General features: G+C 39.5%; 1 protein-coding gene across 3 annotated transcripts in view; it reads left to right on the plus strand.

Annotated features, from left to right (window-relative positions):
* Sdccag8 (SHH signaling and ciliogenesis regulator SDCCAG8) overlaps window positions 1–17608 on the plus strand; it is a 208062-nt gene that overhangs the window by 57358 nt on the left and 133096 nt on the right. For all 3 annotated transcript variants that reach the window (XM_055608693.1, XM_055608699.1, XM_055608704.1), the window contains one exon: window positions 3085–3201. In XM_055608693.1, the coding sequence (XP_055464668.1) occupies window positions 3085–3201 (117 nt within the window). The remainder of the gene's footprint in view (window positions 1–3084; window positions 3202–17608) is intronic.

Raw genomic sequence — 17608 nt, forward strand, 5'->3', positions numbered from 1 at the left:
CCCTTCCCTTCCCTTCCCTTCCCTTCCCTTCCCTTCCCTTCCCTTCCCTTCCCTTCCCTTCCCTTCCCTTCCCTTCCCTTCCCCTTTCTTTCCCTTCCCCTTTCTTTCTTTCTTTCTTTCTTTCTTTCTTTCTTTCTTTCTTTCTTTCTTTCTTTCTTTCTTTTTCTTTTTCTTTTTTCTTTTTTTTTGAGACAAGGTTTCCTTTGTGTAACTCTGGCTGGCCTGGAACTCACTCTGTATGCTAGGATGGTCTTGAACTCAGAGATCCAGCCTGCCTTTACCTCTGGAGTGCTGGAATTAAAGGCATGGGCCACCAATAGTTGGCTGAAACTATTTTTTGTATTATCCACAGCTCTGAGTGTTGTGAGAAGGAAATTTGGAATAGAAAAGTTTTGTTATTTCAAGAATAATAAATGTCAGCTTAACGAGTCCATCAACAGACATTACTACAAGCCTTCCGGTCCACCCTGGCACAGAAAATCCAAAGCTGATTTGTACCAAATAATCAATTGGCCAAGACAGACTTGTGACTGTTACTTTAATTGTTGCATCGTTAACAAAACTTACCTTTCTTCGTTAGTAAGTTCGGAGTAATTCTTCCTTCGCAGTGTGAGGTTGGTCTCAGCGATTGCTTAAGACATGTGGAAAAGAGAGAGTGTTTGATATGCAAAGTTTCCTCCTCTCAGTTTTCCGATCTGCTTCTAAAACCAACATTTTATATTAAATTCTTAATTAAATTTAAATTTAGCATAAACTCTTACTTTTTTGAAACTTGTTATATTTTAAAGTGCTGCAGAATTTGTACTTTAGGCCTCACTGACCTGTGAAGTAAGAACTAGAACTTCTAGTAGTTTTTAACTGTTATTTTAAGAAATGCTAGTTTGTTTGGATTTTAACTAAGTCGCTTGACCAGTAAGAAGCCAAATATTGCCTACAGAATATATAAATGAAATCTATTGATTCTTTACCACTAAATTCATAGGTAATTTTATAATGTGATAACCTATCTCCTTTAAATTTGATACATTTTATTCAATTGTTGCTTTAAACTCAGTTTATTATTATTTTTAGCTTATACATTAATTTGTACTTAAACATTCAGCTTACAAAAAAGAGCTATTTCTCTTCAGTCTCTACTTCCAAAACTCATGCCAGATGATGACTATATTTAAGAAGCTTCTGTTTGCCAGCATACCTGCTCTGTCTGGAGATAGGGGTGCCTGTGTGGTCTGCAGGGGAGTGGACATCCAGGTTTGAAGGGGAAACCTGTGGTACTTGTTTAAGGTTCGTTATAGGAGACACTTTTTTCTTTTTTAATGAAGCATAGTGATGGAATGAATGAGCTCTTATTCCTAGAACTGTCCAACAGGACTCAGGCATCAGAAGTGACAGGTTGGACTAATAGTGATGTAATGAATTAGTTCTTGTCACTATAGCTGTCCAAAAGGACTCAAGGATCAGTGAGTGTGACACATTAGACTAAATGACTTTGAAGTAGCTTTCAGCCCAGAGATAATAACTCTGGCTCAGTATAATGCCTAGACTTATTTTAGAAAAAGTTTAAGTGTTGTAGATGAATACAGTAAGCAAAGAGCTGAAAAGACTAAGAAAATGAGATCATCTGTAGACGATCTGAAGCCAGTTTGGAACAGGGGAGAGATTTCTGTAACTCTTTAATTTTATTTAACATTTTCAGTTTATAATTTTTTGAATGGAAGAATTAACTCTGATGCATTGAAGGTAGACCGTGTGTGTGTGTGTGTGTGTGTGTGTGTGTGTGTGTGTGTGTGTGTTTCTTCTTGTTCCACCTTCTGATGCCCCTGAGGAAACACTGCTGGCTGCACTTCTGTTTTGTCATAACTTTCAAACTCTGGTGCCTTTATTATTTCTAGGGAACTTTTTATTCAAGCAAAGGAAGGTATATTGGTTTCACGCTTTACTATATTTTAATAGCTCAATAATAAGAAAACTAATTTCTAGAGCTTCTAAAACTGTCATTTTTAAAGAAACGCCGAATTGAAAAGTTGCAGGCAAGAATAACAATTAGATAATATATAACCATTAAAAGACAGCACTTGAAAATCAGAAAAAGAGTTGATTTAATTCAACTTTCTCTAGGGTCTCAGTTACATCAAAGGCTCATCAAGGCTTTATTTAGACTTTTCTGATAATTCTATTTCTCAAATATTTTCTCCATGTGAGTGGTCTGGATTAGAGAAAAATAAATTGCATGTGAAATGTTTTACAACATTTTCATGATATTCTATGTATTAATTATCTAATAGTATATCACTTTACTTGGAATGTATAATTTCCTCTTATATAGAAGGCTATAGTTATAATTGTTGAACACGCTTAAAGCCAGCATATGACTTTTACCAGAAGTTATTTTATAGTGCTTAAGTCATACTGTATATCCACAACAATAAGGCTGATGCTATCTTTAAGGTTTATAGTAAATTCTGATGTCATACATCTAAATGTTAATGACATAGTTTATTAGCAAAGAAAAATTCTTATAAAAATTTCCTTAAAGGCCTAGCTGATAAAGTCTTTAGAGAAATATTTTATAAGATAGACTGTTTTACCAAATGTGTGATTAATAAGATACTTTAACTGTTTTAATTACTAATTTTAGCTAGTGTAATTTTAGATGGTAGTGCCTTTTGTTGATAATATTTATTTGAAACTATTTAATATGAAATAATCCTGAAAATCTCCTTTATGCATTTAAGTTATGCATTTATTATTTTATTGTTTTTGAATAATTGAGAGAGACTGTGTGTGTATGTGTGTGTTATGGCACTCATGGAACTAAGATGACAGCTTAGAGGAATAGGTTCTCTCCTTTCATGTGGAACTCTGAGACTGCACTCGGGCAGTCAACTTTGGTGGCAGGCGTCATTACTTGCTGAGCTCTCATTAATTCCTTGTGTTGCCTCCAAATCTGAAACCATACTCAATACCGTCTGAGAAAAGTCTTGCTGTACTTTGTGTATCCTCTAGAGGGCACCAAAAGATCTAATTTGTAGACATTGCTCTGTGGGTACCAGAGGCTATTGATCTGTTTTTACAATCTAACAGGTGTGTGGAGAAATGCGCTTTCAGTTGAATAAAACCAAAATGGAGAAAGACGAGGCTGAAAAGGAGCACAGAGAATATAAAGCAAAGTCTCAGAAGGATCTTGAGATTAAAGATCAGGTAAGAGAAGACACAAGCACAAGCAGTGATTCAGATATTAATAACATGTTGTGTGACGTTGGTGTGCTTTTACCCTGAGCTCTTTATTTCTCTAATACTGTTTCTAACTAATGTAAGGACCCAGTTTATACTGTTAAAAGAATTTCATTTATAGTTTCCTGACATGAAGTGGTGAGAATACAACTGATGCATCTGAAATTCCAATTTGACAGTTCATAAATATACATTTGGATAAGTATCTATTACTTAGAAAAGTTTTAAAAATGTTCTAATGCACAGTTTGAACCTAAAATATACATACATAAAGTTCTTGAAAGATGCCAACTTGCATCCAATTTTAAATGAGAAACTTTAAAATTTGTAAGATGAGATGAGTTGATATGTAAATATGTCAATCAAATTGATGGTTTGCAGAGTTGGACCAGTTTTAACTAAGATCGCCATGAATAAGTTTGCTCAGGAAGCCCAAATACAGTGAAACTAGAAATGTTAGGGGAAATGCTACTTGCTTCAATTTCAGTGTGAACAGATGTTTTATGTTATAACTCTGTTGAGATTGTGTAGATACTCCAATTTTAATTGACTCCGGGGAAAGCTTTTAAAGAAAAAGTTATGGCAGATTGACTCTTGATGTTCTATTTTTATTTTACATTATAGGCCTTTGAAGGTTTGCATTCTTTACAGCCAAGAAAAGCAGATTGTGTATTCTATTAAAATAATAAGACTGAGGTATCAGTATCAATAATTCAGAGATAGCCTTACAATTTAGAAGTAAGTTGTTCCAAATAATTTTACAACATATTTCTAATCAAGGCTTTCTATCATATTTTCAACATATTTTCTCTTTCAACCCATCAGCTGTTGATGACAAATGACATAAAGGCAACTGGGAAAAGTATTAAATATGAAAGTGCTAATGAAGTTTTGTACAAAAAAAATTTCAAGTCACGACTGAAACCCTCAGTACTAAATTGAAACCTAGACAGCCAGAATAAAAGTAGTTTTTATATGCAGACTTTATGATGGGTTCGACATCTTAGAAGATGTTTTAATATCAACATGTACAGATTTCATTTCATCCAGTTGAGGGCGTACCTGATAATGGAATGGAAAGTTCTTTCAGTCGGTGAAGAAAAGCCTATGACTAATAAGTAAATGGAACGCTTTTCCCTTGTGATACCCTACAGGTTTTTACGGTTGCATTGGTGCACTCTGTAATATTAAATATCTTCTGAGTTATTATACAACACTCTAGAAGTATAATATTTTCAACTAATAGGACACAGAAGAAAAAGAGGCTTAGAATGATTAAATTACATTATTATGTCTTAGGGATTTAAAAAATAAAAACAAACCCTACACTAACAACAAGAGGAGAGTATAGCCTGGAAATGAATAGCGTAGTTTAAATCATTTCTAGAATCTGTTATTTTAGGACACTGTCTTCTTTTTAATCAACTCATGGTGCAAAGGTTGAAGTTGATGGGATGGGTTTTGTTTGCCACTGTTCCTTGTCGTGATATTAAATTTCCTAGTGGTCTTTAGTGATGCAGTTTTGGAGGAGATGTGCCTTCTGGGAGGGCACAGCCAGCAGGAGTAAACCTGTGGAGGGTTAGGAGATGTTTCTTGGTACCGTTTTTCCTGGGACAAAATGTGAGGAAATCTTGTAGGTCTTCTTTGTAACGTTTTTTTGTTTGTTTGTTTGCTTTTTGTTTTTTTGTTTGTTTGTTTTTAACTGAACAGACAATTTCAGAAAGGGGTAGCTTCTCACTCCCTGGATGATTTGGAGCAGCAAAGCAGCAATTGTTCTTTGGTCTCTCAGCCATGACCTGACCTTCTGTCTGTAAGACCGAGGAGCTATTTAGCTTGGCCACCATCTGCACCCAGGAGAAAAATTTACATTTAGCTCTGAAAAGCTGGACATGTCAAGCATTTATCTGAAATACCTACAATGATATAAAGCATATTTAATTTTAAAACCTTATATATCATACAGTCATCGTAACTAGAAGGCTGTCTCTTGGTTTGCAAACAGGTGTTCCCCATAATGTGGTCATTTTATTCATATTTTAGCTAATCTGGCCACTTGATAGGTTTTGAAAGTAGGTGGGAAACTGTGAGATCGGAATGTGGTGAGAACAAGAGCCTCTTTGATGTATACAAAACAGGGCAAATGGTTGACCATCAAAATGATTTTCCTCGTGACCTGAGCCTTGACTCTGGCATAATTAGAAAGAAAGGTTAGAGGAGGAACAATGGCTGTCTCTTCCGCCCACTTTCTTCTTTTCTTTTTATATTGTGTCAGGACCCATGGGTGAATTACCCTTCCAGTCAGCTCCTTTGTATTGTTGCAGCTTAGAGAGCTGCTGTCAGTCTCAGGAGCTGCTTCTGCACCACAGAAAACAAAAGACATTTGGTGTGCAGATTGGGAATTCTGTGCCTTGATTTATTTTCTTTTTTTTTTTTTCTTACTTCCTTTGTTTCTTTTCTTTTTTTTAAATATCAGGTACACACACATCTCATCATGAGAATTTAAAGGCATATGAAACAAAGGGAGTATTATAAACAACCTATGTATTTTCAGTATATACATTCATGATGTGTCAATCCTGTTCCATCCAGTTCACAATTTTTGTCTCTTAACTTCACCTTCATTATCATATTTTCCATCTTATTTTCTAATTTCTCTTTCTCATTCTCTTCCTCTACCTCTTCTCCTTTTGCAGAAATATATGAAACATATCTCAGACATACTTATTATTTCACTTACAGGTACATTCTTGTATATCTATGAAGGAAAATTTCATATTATTATATTATCACACTGAGGAATATTAACAATAACACAAGCCCATGTTCACATGTCTCTCAAGTGTTTTGCAGTTGGTTTATTCTAATATGCAAAGCAGGTGTGTCTCTGTCTGTTCAAATGCTGCAGCCCTGTCATTTTTAAAGGAAGTGAAAGGACATGTAAGAAAATTTCAACTTTCTTTATTAGCTATTAAGTTTCCCACAGAAGGTTCTGACTATGCTTTGTATTCCTAAACTGTGGTCACCCTAACGGAGCAGTGTCTTCATCCTCTGACACACTGTTGGAGCATGTGGCCACCGTGTGGTGCTCGATTCTCATCACATTCCATAAGGGGGCCAGAGACTCTGAAATGCAAGCTACATCATTTCCGAGCCCCTTGTTTACGATTTAGGAATTTTTAGGAAACCCTGGCATTGCTGTTTTAGCTGATTTGAAATGTGTCTTGGGAATTCTCTTTGTCAGTTTTGAATTTGATAGTTGAGTCTCAAAGATGTTTATTCCTCCTAACCTTTGATCGGTACCCAGAAAAAGTAAACTACAGGACTTTTTGTTCAGAAAAGGGGAAAATGATGTTTAAGGCATTACAAGAGGAAGTTTTCTTTCCTTTCTTTTCTTTTCTTTTCTTTTCTTTTCTTTTCTTTGTTCTTCAATCTCTTGCACTTCTTCTTCATCCTGTACTCCTCCTCATGGTATTTTAAGTTTGCTATTTACTTTGGGACTATATATAGCACAAAGGATATACATAGTAGGTATAGATCCTCTTAGGTACCCTATCCCTGAGGGTGTGTATGTGATTCATTAGCTTCTGAACTATCCTTGTGTGTGCATGCGCCTGTGAATGTACATGCATGTGAAAGCCAGGGGATTATCTTAGATGGCATCCTTGGGAATGTTGTCAGTTTCCCGTGAGACAGGGCCCTTCTCTCTAGTCTAAAGTTCACCAATTATACTAGATTGGCTCTCTAGGGATCATCCTGTCTCCATTTTACTAGTAGATGGATTACAAATGCCCACCATATCTTCCTCTTGGCCCTGTATAAAACTCCAGTTAAAAGAGGCCTCAATATAGAGGTAAAACTCTTGCTCAGTCACTCTCAGCTCCACTCTGGCCATTGCTGCTGCCAAGGAGTAGGGCTAGGAGGCATGACCAAGAGAAGGCAGATCACTTGAGGCTGTTTATTGGTGGTCTGAGCTTTGAAACTGCAGATGGTAGTAGCTAAGGGAACATTTTGAGATATGGGGCATACTTACAGACTATGTGGTGATGCAGGACCCTCACAGAACATTCACCTGGCTTTGATTTTGTGACTCGCTCTTGTGTTGAAGAGGTGGATGAAGCAATGTGTACTGGACTACGCAAGTTGGATGGGCATGTGGGAGAAGTAAAGAGAGCCACGTTTACAGAGGATCTGGAAAGCTTGGTGCCCATTGAACAGTGAAGAATTGTTTTTAGTGGTATCGCAGAAGACACCGAAGAATATAATCTGAAAGACTGCTTTGGAAATAATGGCAGATTGAAGCCATACATGTTCTGGAAGTCCAGGCAGAGTGGGGAAAGAGGATGTGACTTTGTCATTCTGATGATGGGTTCGTAAATTTTGTTTCAGAAATACCATACTGTCAATGGGCATAATTGTAAAGAGGAAAGGACCATTTCTAAACAAGAGATGCAGTCTGCTGGTCACAGAGAGGTTGAGGAGGTGGATATGACAACTTTGTGGAGGAAACTTGCAAGGTGGTAGACAATTTTGGTTATGGTAGAAACTTTGGTGGAAGAGGAGGCTGTGGTGGTGTAGGTGGCGGCCCCAGAGGTAGTTTACAGAGGCTGATACAGTGCATTTAGAAGTGATGGTGGCAGCTCTGGTGATAGCCCTGGTTAGTGTAATAGAGGAGACTGTGGTAGTGATGGACCAGAATATGGAAACCAAGGTGGTAGATACGGGGGAGGAGAAGGATGCGCTGGTTATTAAAATGAAGGAGGGAATTTTGGTGGAGGTAACTAGTGGTGGTGTGAGGCATAATGATTTTGAAAATTACAGTGGGCAATAACAACCAAATTATGGATCCAAGAAGGGGGTGGTTTTGGTGGAAGAAGCTCAGGCAGCCCCTATGTGATGGCTATGGATATGGTGATAGAAGTGGTGGATCTGGGAGCAGAAGGTTTGCAAACAGCATAAAATGGCCACTGTTCTTAGAGAAAGAAGGTGGAGTTGTCAGAAAAACTACAGGTTACTTTGAGACAGCCATCCCAGATGCAAGAGGAATGGTGAAAAATCAGCCACAGAAGGAACGATGGTCCATAGTCAGGAACACCACTGCAACTGGAACTCAAGACTGTCATAGCATGGCTTGCAAAGCATGCAGCTGTTTAATTAATTAATACAGTGCAGGGTCAGTTAGAGGTGCATCGTGTCTTTTATCTCTTGTAGCTTTATCTTTTTGTTTCCCCCTCATTATTGCCTTGCAAATTGCTGTAGTGGTATCAGGAATAAAAAAATGAAGAAATGTTTAGCTGTAAAACAAATGCTCACTTGTGCCTGTCAATTTTTCTGGGTTCTGGTATCAAATTCAGGCCCTCATGTACAAGTGCTTTCACGACTGACTGATCTCCCCAAACATTTCAAGTTTTTTTCCTTCCAGGCACCTTGCCCCATTAGGGTAGTGTTGGGAGTCGTTCTCTTTTATTCTAAAGAGCAGGGAGATGAACCACAGGACTATAGCCTCCTCCGTAGGATGCCTGCATTTGCTCCTGAATCAGGAGGAAAAGGCTTTCCAATGAAGTGGAGGGTGGGGATGGCCACTCCTATAGCCTGTGCTGACAGGTGCGTATACACATCCCAGCAGCCAGAGTCCATATCTAGGCCAGGGGCAAAGACAGCCACAGATCACAAGCTTCCCCCACCTGCAGGACCTGCTTCCCCTTGGTGGAGGTCCCAACAGTAGTTAGGCAGCAACAAGGCAGAACCTGAAGGGGAGCACATTTCTGAGAACCGCTCTGGGGCTGCAGTGACCACCATGTGGGTGAACTGAAGTTCACCTATCAGACTGTGGAAAACTATGAACACCAAGAGAGGTCACTACAAATGGCAAAACATTGATCATGGAACCATAAACTATAAGTGCTAGCCCCTTTTTTTATTTTTGGCTTTGTGAGATAAGATCTCACCATGTAGCCTAGGCTAGTCTAGGACTTGCTTGGTTCTGTAGCCCAGGCTGTTCTCAATTCAGGATCTCATTCAGCTGTAAGACATCTTAAACTGTCCTGCGGGACTGCATTGAGAACCTATCACGAACCACAACACCTCTGCAGAGCCGGGTTCTGCAGCGATGGGGCATGACACATTTCCACTTGAGACCCATTCTCCTTGTAGCAGAAAAGAGTTAGCCAGCTGAGCCTCCTTCCAGGGCTGCTGTCTGCTGAATTTTACAAGTGAGGTTTTATGAGTAGACAGAAACATGATGTGTTGCTTTTGCTTCTTCCCTGGTACAAGAGCAGAGCTGAATGGGGCTCCACAGCTAGGAGCATGTTCCACTTTCGTAGAAGGCCTGTGTTTGGTTCCCAGCCCACGCTGGCAGCTCACACCCTCCTGTAACTCCAGCCCCAGGCTGTCCCACACTCCCGGCTTCTGCTGGAACCCACAGTCACATGTACACTCGCCCACCTACGCAGACAGAGTTAAAAATAATAAAAGTAAATATTTTTGGGGAAAAAAAGTAGAGCTGAGGAGGTGAGGCAGAGACTTCATAGACCACAAAACCCAAATAGTATCACTATTGCTAACCTTCCTAGGAAGAGCTTGCCAGCCCTTCTCTGAGGTGGGAAGGTTCTTTTGTATTACTAGAATGCCGTACTGGAGATATCAGCCTTGAATTATAACTTAATTATAATTAAGAATTATCGCTTAATAGTTTTAGAATAATTTATAGAACAATGCATATTCTATACCTCTGCTCACCCCATCATCTAATAGCATTTCTAGGTGAGCACACAGGTGCCTGGGTCTACATTTTGTTAGGCACACATGGCTTATTAATAAAGGTATGTGGTTTAGATGAAAGTATAAATACAGCATTACTACTTTTTAATTTATAGGTTAATGTAAATTTTACTTTTTAGAAGTAAGAAAGCAGACATAGCTTTTCTTAGTTTACTGTATATGGTAGAACTTTGGAGTGATACTTGCGAGTGAGTTTGGAGGCATTTACTGTCTCAAGTACCTTTATGAAGTAAGCAAAGCAAATACTTAAGAGTATACTCACATACACCAAATAAAAATGTTAGAAAATTTTGCTTGGAGAAACTAGAACAACAAAAAGGCTTTAAAACTTGCTCATCTCTACACCAGTGTGATTCAGCACTTTAGAACTGAAATTATGCATGGAATGTGTCAACACAGCAATTACTTTTTCAAACCAGTTCATTAGATGTTTTGAGGAAATTTGTCTTTCTGATACAGTTTTGCAAAGAGACCAGAGGAACACTGGAACTCCCTACAAGTCAGGCGCATTTAAGACCAGAGAAATAAGAATAAAGGAAGGTTGGTGAACTGGACCTCGTTAGGTAGACACAAAGCCTGCGCCAGGATCTTCAGGGTTTGGACTGATTCTTTCTAGGAGGATCTGATCTTGATGTTCAGTGTGGAAAGTCAGGACTACAGTAGTTTAATTACAGTGACTGGAGGCACAGCAGCTAAGTTAAGACTTTCTTGACAGCAGGAAATTGAAATAGACTTTTGCAATTGGTCATAGAAGGAGCTTCCCCGAAATAGTTTTCTTTTCTTTTATACAGTGACAATGTAATGTACCTCAAGACCTAGATCATGGGCCTCTGGAGTGCACTGTCTAATTCTGGGAACATCCCACCAATAGACCATCATCTCCGTTGGAAGTGGGTAACAGCAGTGTTAGTCTTTTCTAGTTGTAATGTTAGCACCTATAGATTAGAGTAAATCTCTCGCAGCTCTGATCTCTCTGAAGCTATACACTCTCTTCAGCAGCCTGAGATAATGGTGAAGTCTGGGAGCTAGACTTCAGAGACTGATCCAGCTACCACCTGCCATCACACTTCTCCCTCAACTGAGTGCCTGGGAGGGGGCCACATAGGCATGGCTTTGGCGCATGCAGGCACGCGGTCCTGGTGATGACAGCACTGCTCACCAGTCTTCTTCACGCTCTCTCTCAGTGCTGCAGTCTTGCACATTCCCATCCCTGCTCCTTTGTCATATGACAGCTCCTGGGGGCATGGCTTACCCAGACCAGCTTACCAGACACTGGGGGACATAACTGCAAGCCCAGGTCCTGCCCTTGGGGAGTTTATATTCTAGCCAGGGAGTCAGAATACGCATTTGAACATGTCGTAAGAATACTTGCAAAGCAGCATATCGACAAGTGCAAATTAATGTAGTGTGAACTTCACGCTGGCTGCAGCCCACGAGGGAGAATCTGGTTCCACGTGTGCGATGTAATAAAGCTTCCCTAAGTATGCCCTCAAGCGTTGTTCAGCATACTTAGAGAAATTTGTGTTCCTATCACAGCCTAACTGAGATTTCTGAGAAAATTCTTCAACCTAGCGTCTGTCTAATAAACCACCGTCTTTTGTTCTTGTCCTGGATGATACTTGGGTACAGAATAGAATTCACCGGATTATACAGATAATTTCACATATCTCCACTTAATAAAGATCTCAAATTTTTGAGCTTATTTTTCTAAAGCACTGTGCCAAATAATATTTTCATTTAAATCAGCATTGTTTTAGAAAAAAACCACAAAATTGGCCCTAAAAAATGAAAGTATGCTTTTGCCTTGTCTTCACAGAGAACCAGCTCCAGATCAGTGTGGAGGGAATAGGGGTCAAGGCCCTCTGGCCTGCAGTGCTGGCTGAGCTATGTCTCAGTTATTTTTACTGACAGGATATGTATACTTCTGACTGAAACATAGAGACATACATATGTATTCATAGGTATAATCACATGATTGGGTTTTACTTATAATTTCATTTTCCTGAAAAGGTGTTCATTCTCTTCATAGTTGTTTTTGAAGAATAAAATGACAAACAGAAACAGTTTTGGTAACAATTAAAAGTATTGATCTAGGCCTATCTAAGAGATAAATGCATAAATAGAAAATAAAACATAGCCACTAAGAAGTAATTCACCTTATGAACTAAGCGTTTGTTAACAGACTTTCTCCTGTGCATAGGAATTTAAAACTCTAAGCGGAACCCTGCGCACTCACTTTGAATGCTGACTTACCAGGCCAGCCTGCTGAGCTCTCAGTGTCTCCCTACCTGCCAAGCCTGCAAATCTGGAGGCTATCAGGTAGCAGCAGGTATGCGTCCCTGCGGGCCAGCAAGCTGACAGGCATGAGCTGTAGTTGTACCATGCTTTCATGGCTCCGAAATATTAGCACCAATATCTACCATGAGTGCTACTAATTAATACCTGTGTACACATTTAAAACAGTGTACAAACATAGGCACATTGACCGAAGCCAGCAGCAGCCCTATCATAAAATGGAGCACATTGGTTTTCTGTTTTATCTTCTCCTTTTTATTTATACGCGGCTCTGATATTCTGTGTTGTAAGCACAACATGGGTATAATCTTGTTTTCTCTCTTTTTGGTGAACATTTTCTTAAGCAATTTCTGCATTGCTTTTAATTCTGTATGCTAACAACCTTAATATGGCCATTTACAAACATTTTTATAGGAAGAGGCTAGGTCAGATTTTGAAGAAAACTACACCTTGACAGATTTAGGACTCCATCGCCTTAGACTCTGCTTGCTACTCTAATCCAGCAGCCATATGTTTTGTGCATTGTGCTGGCCTATAATGAATTTCTGTCAAAGGGAGAAGGTAAGGGAAGTATGCAAATACATTTCTTATGTCAGTATCGGCAAAGTATAAAGGACCTGGGGACTTGGAAGAGAGGATGATGGCATCCTTGAAAGGTGGTCAGGAGGTAGCCCAGCACAGATGGGCGAGAAGGGCATTTGACTAGAAGTCCCAACATGGCAGCTTGAGGAAAGAAGTGAGAAAGGAAAACACAGTCAAAGAAGATGTGTCTTCTGATTCCTAGCAGGATTTCCAGTGCAGTCTTCATGGCCTTCTGACCATGGAGCAGGAACATCTGCAGTGTGCTGCTCCCAAGGCGTCTACTTATGCTGGAGCCCCGTAGTCGGGCCCTGGTAGAGCGTTCCATTATGGAAGTGTTCTGTTCATTTTTAATTTCTTTTGTATTATATTCTGACACACCACATTTTAAAATGGTATTTAGAGGGACCCAGGACATCGTGCATGCTAGACAAGTGCTCTACCACTAAAATGTTTCAACCAGCCTCCCCTTTTCTTTGAGGCAGATTCTCACTATGTCACTTGGGCTGTCCTTGAACTCCTAGGCTTAAGTGATCCTCCTACCTTGGCTTCCAGAGTAGCTCAGACTACAGGCATTTTTCCACCATGTCTACTAGAAAAGTTCAGATTTCCAACATTCAAATAATATACAAGGGCATTTTACTGACAGTGTTAGAGTCAAGTAGGAATTAGTTTCATAGAATTAAGAATTGGGTTACTGTGGGACATGGAGAATAATTATCAGTGCCTTGTGATGAAGGGCGAAACACGGATAATACGGGGCTTACCTGTGTTCATGAGTCCAAGAACAACTTTGTTTTTCTGGTGCTGGCCACTGAAACCAGAGCCTCATGTACGCCAAGGATGTACTCTACCACTGAGCCACATGGTTGACTCAGAACTCCTTGCTTTGGCAAGGAACAAACACTCCAGAGGTCCAGTTTTTTTTTTTTTTTTTTTTTCCAGATGAACTTAGAAGCCTGGATAAGTGAAGCAATTTTTTTCTCTGGTTTTAAGTTTTTATATTTAGAGAACATATTCTCTTCCCCCCTTGAATTTCGAATTAAGTGTTAAAATAAATAGAAGCTACACAGAGACTTAAATGTTACTCCACATTTCCTAGTTATTCCCTCTCATTTTATAAAAGTGACACTTGTATTGAGATTATAAGGATGAAATTTTGTTCTCAGCAATTTTAGATCAGAGTCTTTTTATTGTGACTAATAATGAAACAAATGCCTAGCCTGCTAAGCAGTTTTATTTAATTACAAAGCAGTCATTATTTAACTTTCTATAAGGATTAAGCCCCAGCACTAAATTAAGGCCACTCTTAAGCATTAGCAAACTGTCAAAGGTGGAACTTGGGGATCTGGTAGCTTTTGCAAAACATGAATTCAACCTCCTCAGCCAGAGTTTTGCACGGGCTTGAGCGCATGATAAAGGGGCTCTATCTGTGGACTCCTATTTGAGAAGCACAGTGTTCACAGCTGGTGATCTTCTCTTTCTTGGTACCTTCAAAATGCATCCACAAAGAAAAGTATGGCTGTTCTGGAAACAGGTGACCTAGAATATAATTGTATTAAGTGTGTTTTTAATGATCAAAATGAAAACAAGACATTGTTCAGGCCCTCAGCATATTTCCATCAACTTCATAGGGTTTGTCATAATTTAGAGCTATCAAGGGTGTATAGTGATTTAAGCCATAAAGGGTTTCTATGATGAGAGCCAGAAATGTTTCATCCCAAAGGGAGGCTCAAATATGTCAGTCATCCTTCCTTGACTATAAGGAACATCTGAAGCAGTCAATTTATAAAGACAATGAGTTTTTCTTGGCGTTTAGTTTTAGAGTTCCAGTCTTAGCCTGCTTGAATAGGTTTGGAGCGAGGCCACTCATCCTGGTGAGTACGTGACAGAGCAGACCAAGCCACCTTGTGTCAGGAAGGAGCAGAGAGGAAGGGTAAAGACACTGGAGGTCTCACTGACCCTTCAGGGTCGTGTCCCCATGACCTGAAGCTCTCCCACCCTTTTCAGGTTCATTAATCTTCAGTTAATGCTGGGCTGGAAAACATGCCTATGACATGTGGCATTTTGACATCATGACAGTGACACACTAATGACCAGATCCAGTGTTTTTCATAGCTACACTTGAAAGTCTATGAGTGGTTATGTCTTCCAGTGTGTCTCAGGAATCTATAACCAGGAAGTGAGACTTAATGACAATTTCTTTCTTGGGCAAGCCCTGAAGTTTAAAGTGTCACATGCTAAGTGTAACAACCCTTAGACTTACCTCAACAGCTAAGAGAGAAAATAGGCATAGTGGAAAAGAGAGAGAAAAGTGGGAAAGAAAAGATGGAAAAATTTTAGAAGAAGGCCTTTCTAATGGTGTTTACATTAAGAATTGTACTTTGACCATTATTTACACTTCCCCAAATCCTGGGGCTCAGAAGGGACAACTGTGACCAAAATCTATCAGTATAACACATTAGTATTTTCAGAGAGAAGTTAAGTAATGGCCTTTATAAACTGTGATTGATAAAATGTTCTGTCCTCTATGATTGCTGCTTATCAATAATTACTTCATATCACTTGGGATTTTTGAGAGGATTTTTTTGAGACACCTGGCAATAAGATGTATGGGGGATTGAGATACATTCAGTAATAGAGCTTTTCCCTAACATGCAAGAGGTCCTGGGTTCCACCTCTAGTGTTGAAAAAAAGCAAACCAAAACAAACACCAATTTTTATCATTAATGTCTCTTATTTCAGTGACCGCATATAAGCAATTGAAGGAAAAGTCTCAAAAATGTCTAGAAGGATCCATAAAGCCCAAAAGAATAACAACTTAGGCCAGCCCACATTTTAGACATAACTAGGCTGCAAGTGAGCTGTGAGTAATTACCTTATTTCTATGTATTTATTAATGTAGTAGCTATTAAGAAGTATATGTTGAGCCAGATGTGGTAGCACATGCCTGCAATCCCAGCACTTAAGGAGGCAGAGGCAGGTGGATTGCTGTGAATTCAAGGCCAGCCTGGTCTACAAAGCAAGTCTAGGACAACTAAGGCTACACAGAGAAACCCAGTCTCAGAAAAAAAAAAAAAAAATAGTGTATGTCACATACAAGTAGGCCAAAGGTCTCAATGAAAGATAAAATGTCTATAGCTTTTACAATTCTTTTTGTTTTGTCTTATATTGTTTTGAGACAGAATCTTGCTGTATAGCCCACACTGGCCTAGAAGTCACTGTGATTCTTTTCTTTTTTTTTTTTTAATTTTTTTTCTTCACAATGTATTCATTATAGATCCCAATTGAAGACCACTCCCTCAATTTCCCCAGTCCCACTCACCCTCCCCCTCATCCCTTTCCCCTAGTCCACTGAAAGGGGAAGCTCTCCAATATTGCCATCTGCCCATAGCTTGTTAAGTCTCATCAGGACTGACTGGATCTTCTTCCTCTGTGGCCTGGCAAGGCTGCATCACCAGGGGCAGTGATCAAAGAGCACTCAACTGAGTTCATGATAGAGGCAGCCCCTGTTCCCCTCACTCAAAGATCCACATGGTAATTGAGCTGCCAATCGGCCACATTTAAGCCAGGGGGTCGAGGTCCTCTCCATGCATAATTCTCAGTTGGTGCATCAGTCCCTGCAGAACCCCCTGGGCTCAGATCCTTTAGCTTTGTTGGTCCCCTTCTCAGGCTCCTGTGCTCCCCATGTCCCTCTGTCCCACTCTGCTCTTCCTCCATCTCTATTCCCACTCCTCTCTTCCTCAAGACTCCCTGTGCTCTGCCCAAAGTTTGGCTGTGAGTCTCAGCATCTGCTTTGATCCCCTGTTGGGTGAATCCTTTCAGAAGAGTCTTATAGTAAGCTCCCACCCTGTTTCCTCTCTTCCACCGCTTCAGGTGTCTATCCTGTTTGCCATTCTGAATGAGATTTAAGCAACCTCCCTAGAGTACTCCTTAGTGTTTAGCTTCTTTAGGTCTGTAGATTGCTGTCCTATATTATATGGCTAATATCTGCTTATTAGTGAAGGTATACCATGCTTGTCTTGTTTTGGGTTACCTCACTCAGGATGATCCCTCTAGTTCCACCCACTTGCCTGCAAATTTCATGATTTCCTTGTTTTTACAGCTGAGTAGTATTCCATTGTGTAGATGTACCACAATTTCTATATCTATTCCTCTGTTGAGGAATAGGTTGTTTCCAGATTCTGGCTATTACAAATAAAGCTGCTATGAACATAGTTGAGCAAATGTCCTTGTGAATGATGAACATCTTTTGGGTATATGCCCACAAGTGGTATAGCTGGACCTTAAAGTCCAAGTGGATCAAAGATCTCAACATAAAACCAGACACATTAAATCTGTTGGAAGAAACAGTGGGGAAGAGCCTCAAGCTCATTGGTACCTGAGACAATTTCCAAAACAGAACACCAAAAGCTCAGACTCTAAGATCTACAATTAGTAAATGGGACCTCGTGGAACTGAAAAGCTTCGGTAAAGCAAAGGATACTGTCTGCCTACAGACTAGGAAAGGATCTTCACCAACCCTACATTCAATAGAGGACTAATATCCACAATATATAAAGAACTCAAGAAATTAGACACCAACCATTAAAAATGGGGTACAGAATTAAATAGAGAATTCTCAATAGAGGGATATTTAATGGCAGAGAAACATTTAAAGAAATGCTCAGCATTCTTAATCATCAGGGAACTACAAATCAAAACAACTCTGAGATTCCATCTT

This window comes from Psammomys obesus, unplaced genomic scaffold (genome assembly GCF_907164565.1).
Source record: "Psammomys obesus unplaced genomic scaffold, mPsaObe1.curated_primary_1811, whole genome shotgun sequence".
Classification (NCBI taxonomy): Eukaryota; Metazoa; Chordata; class Mammalia; order Rodentia; family Muridae; genus Psammomys; species Psammomys obesus.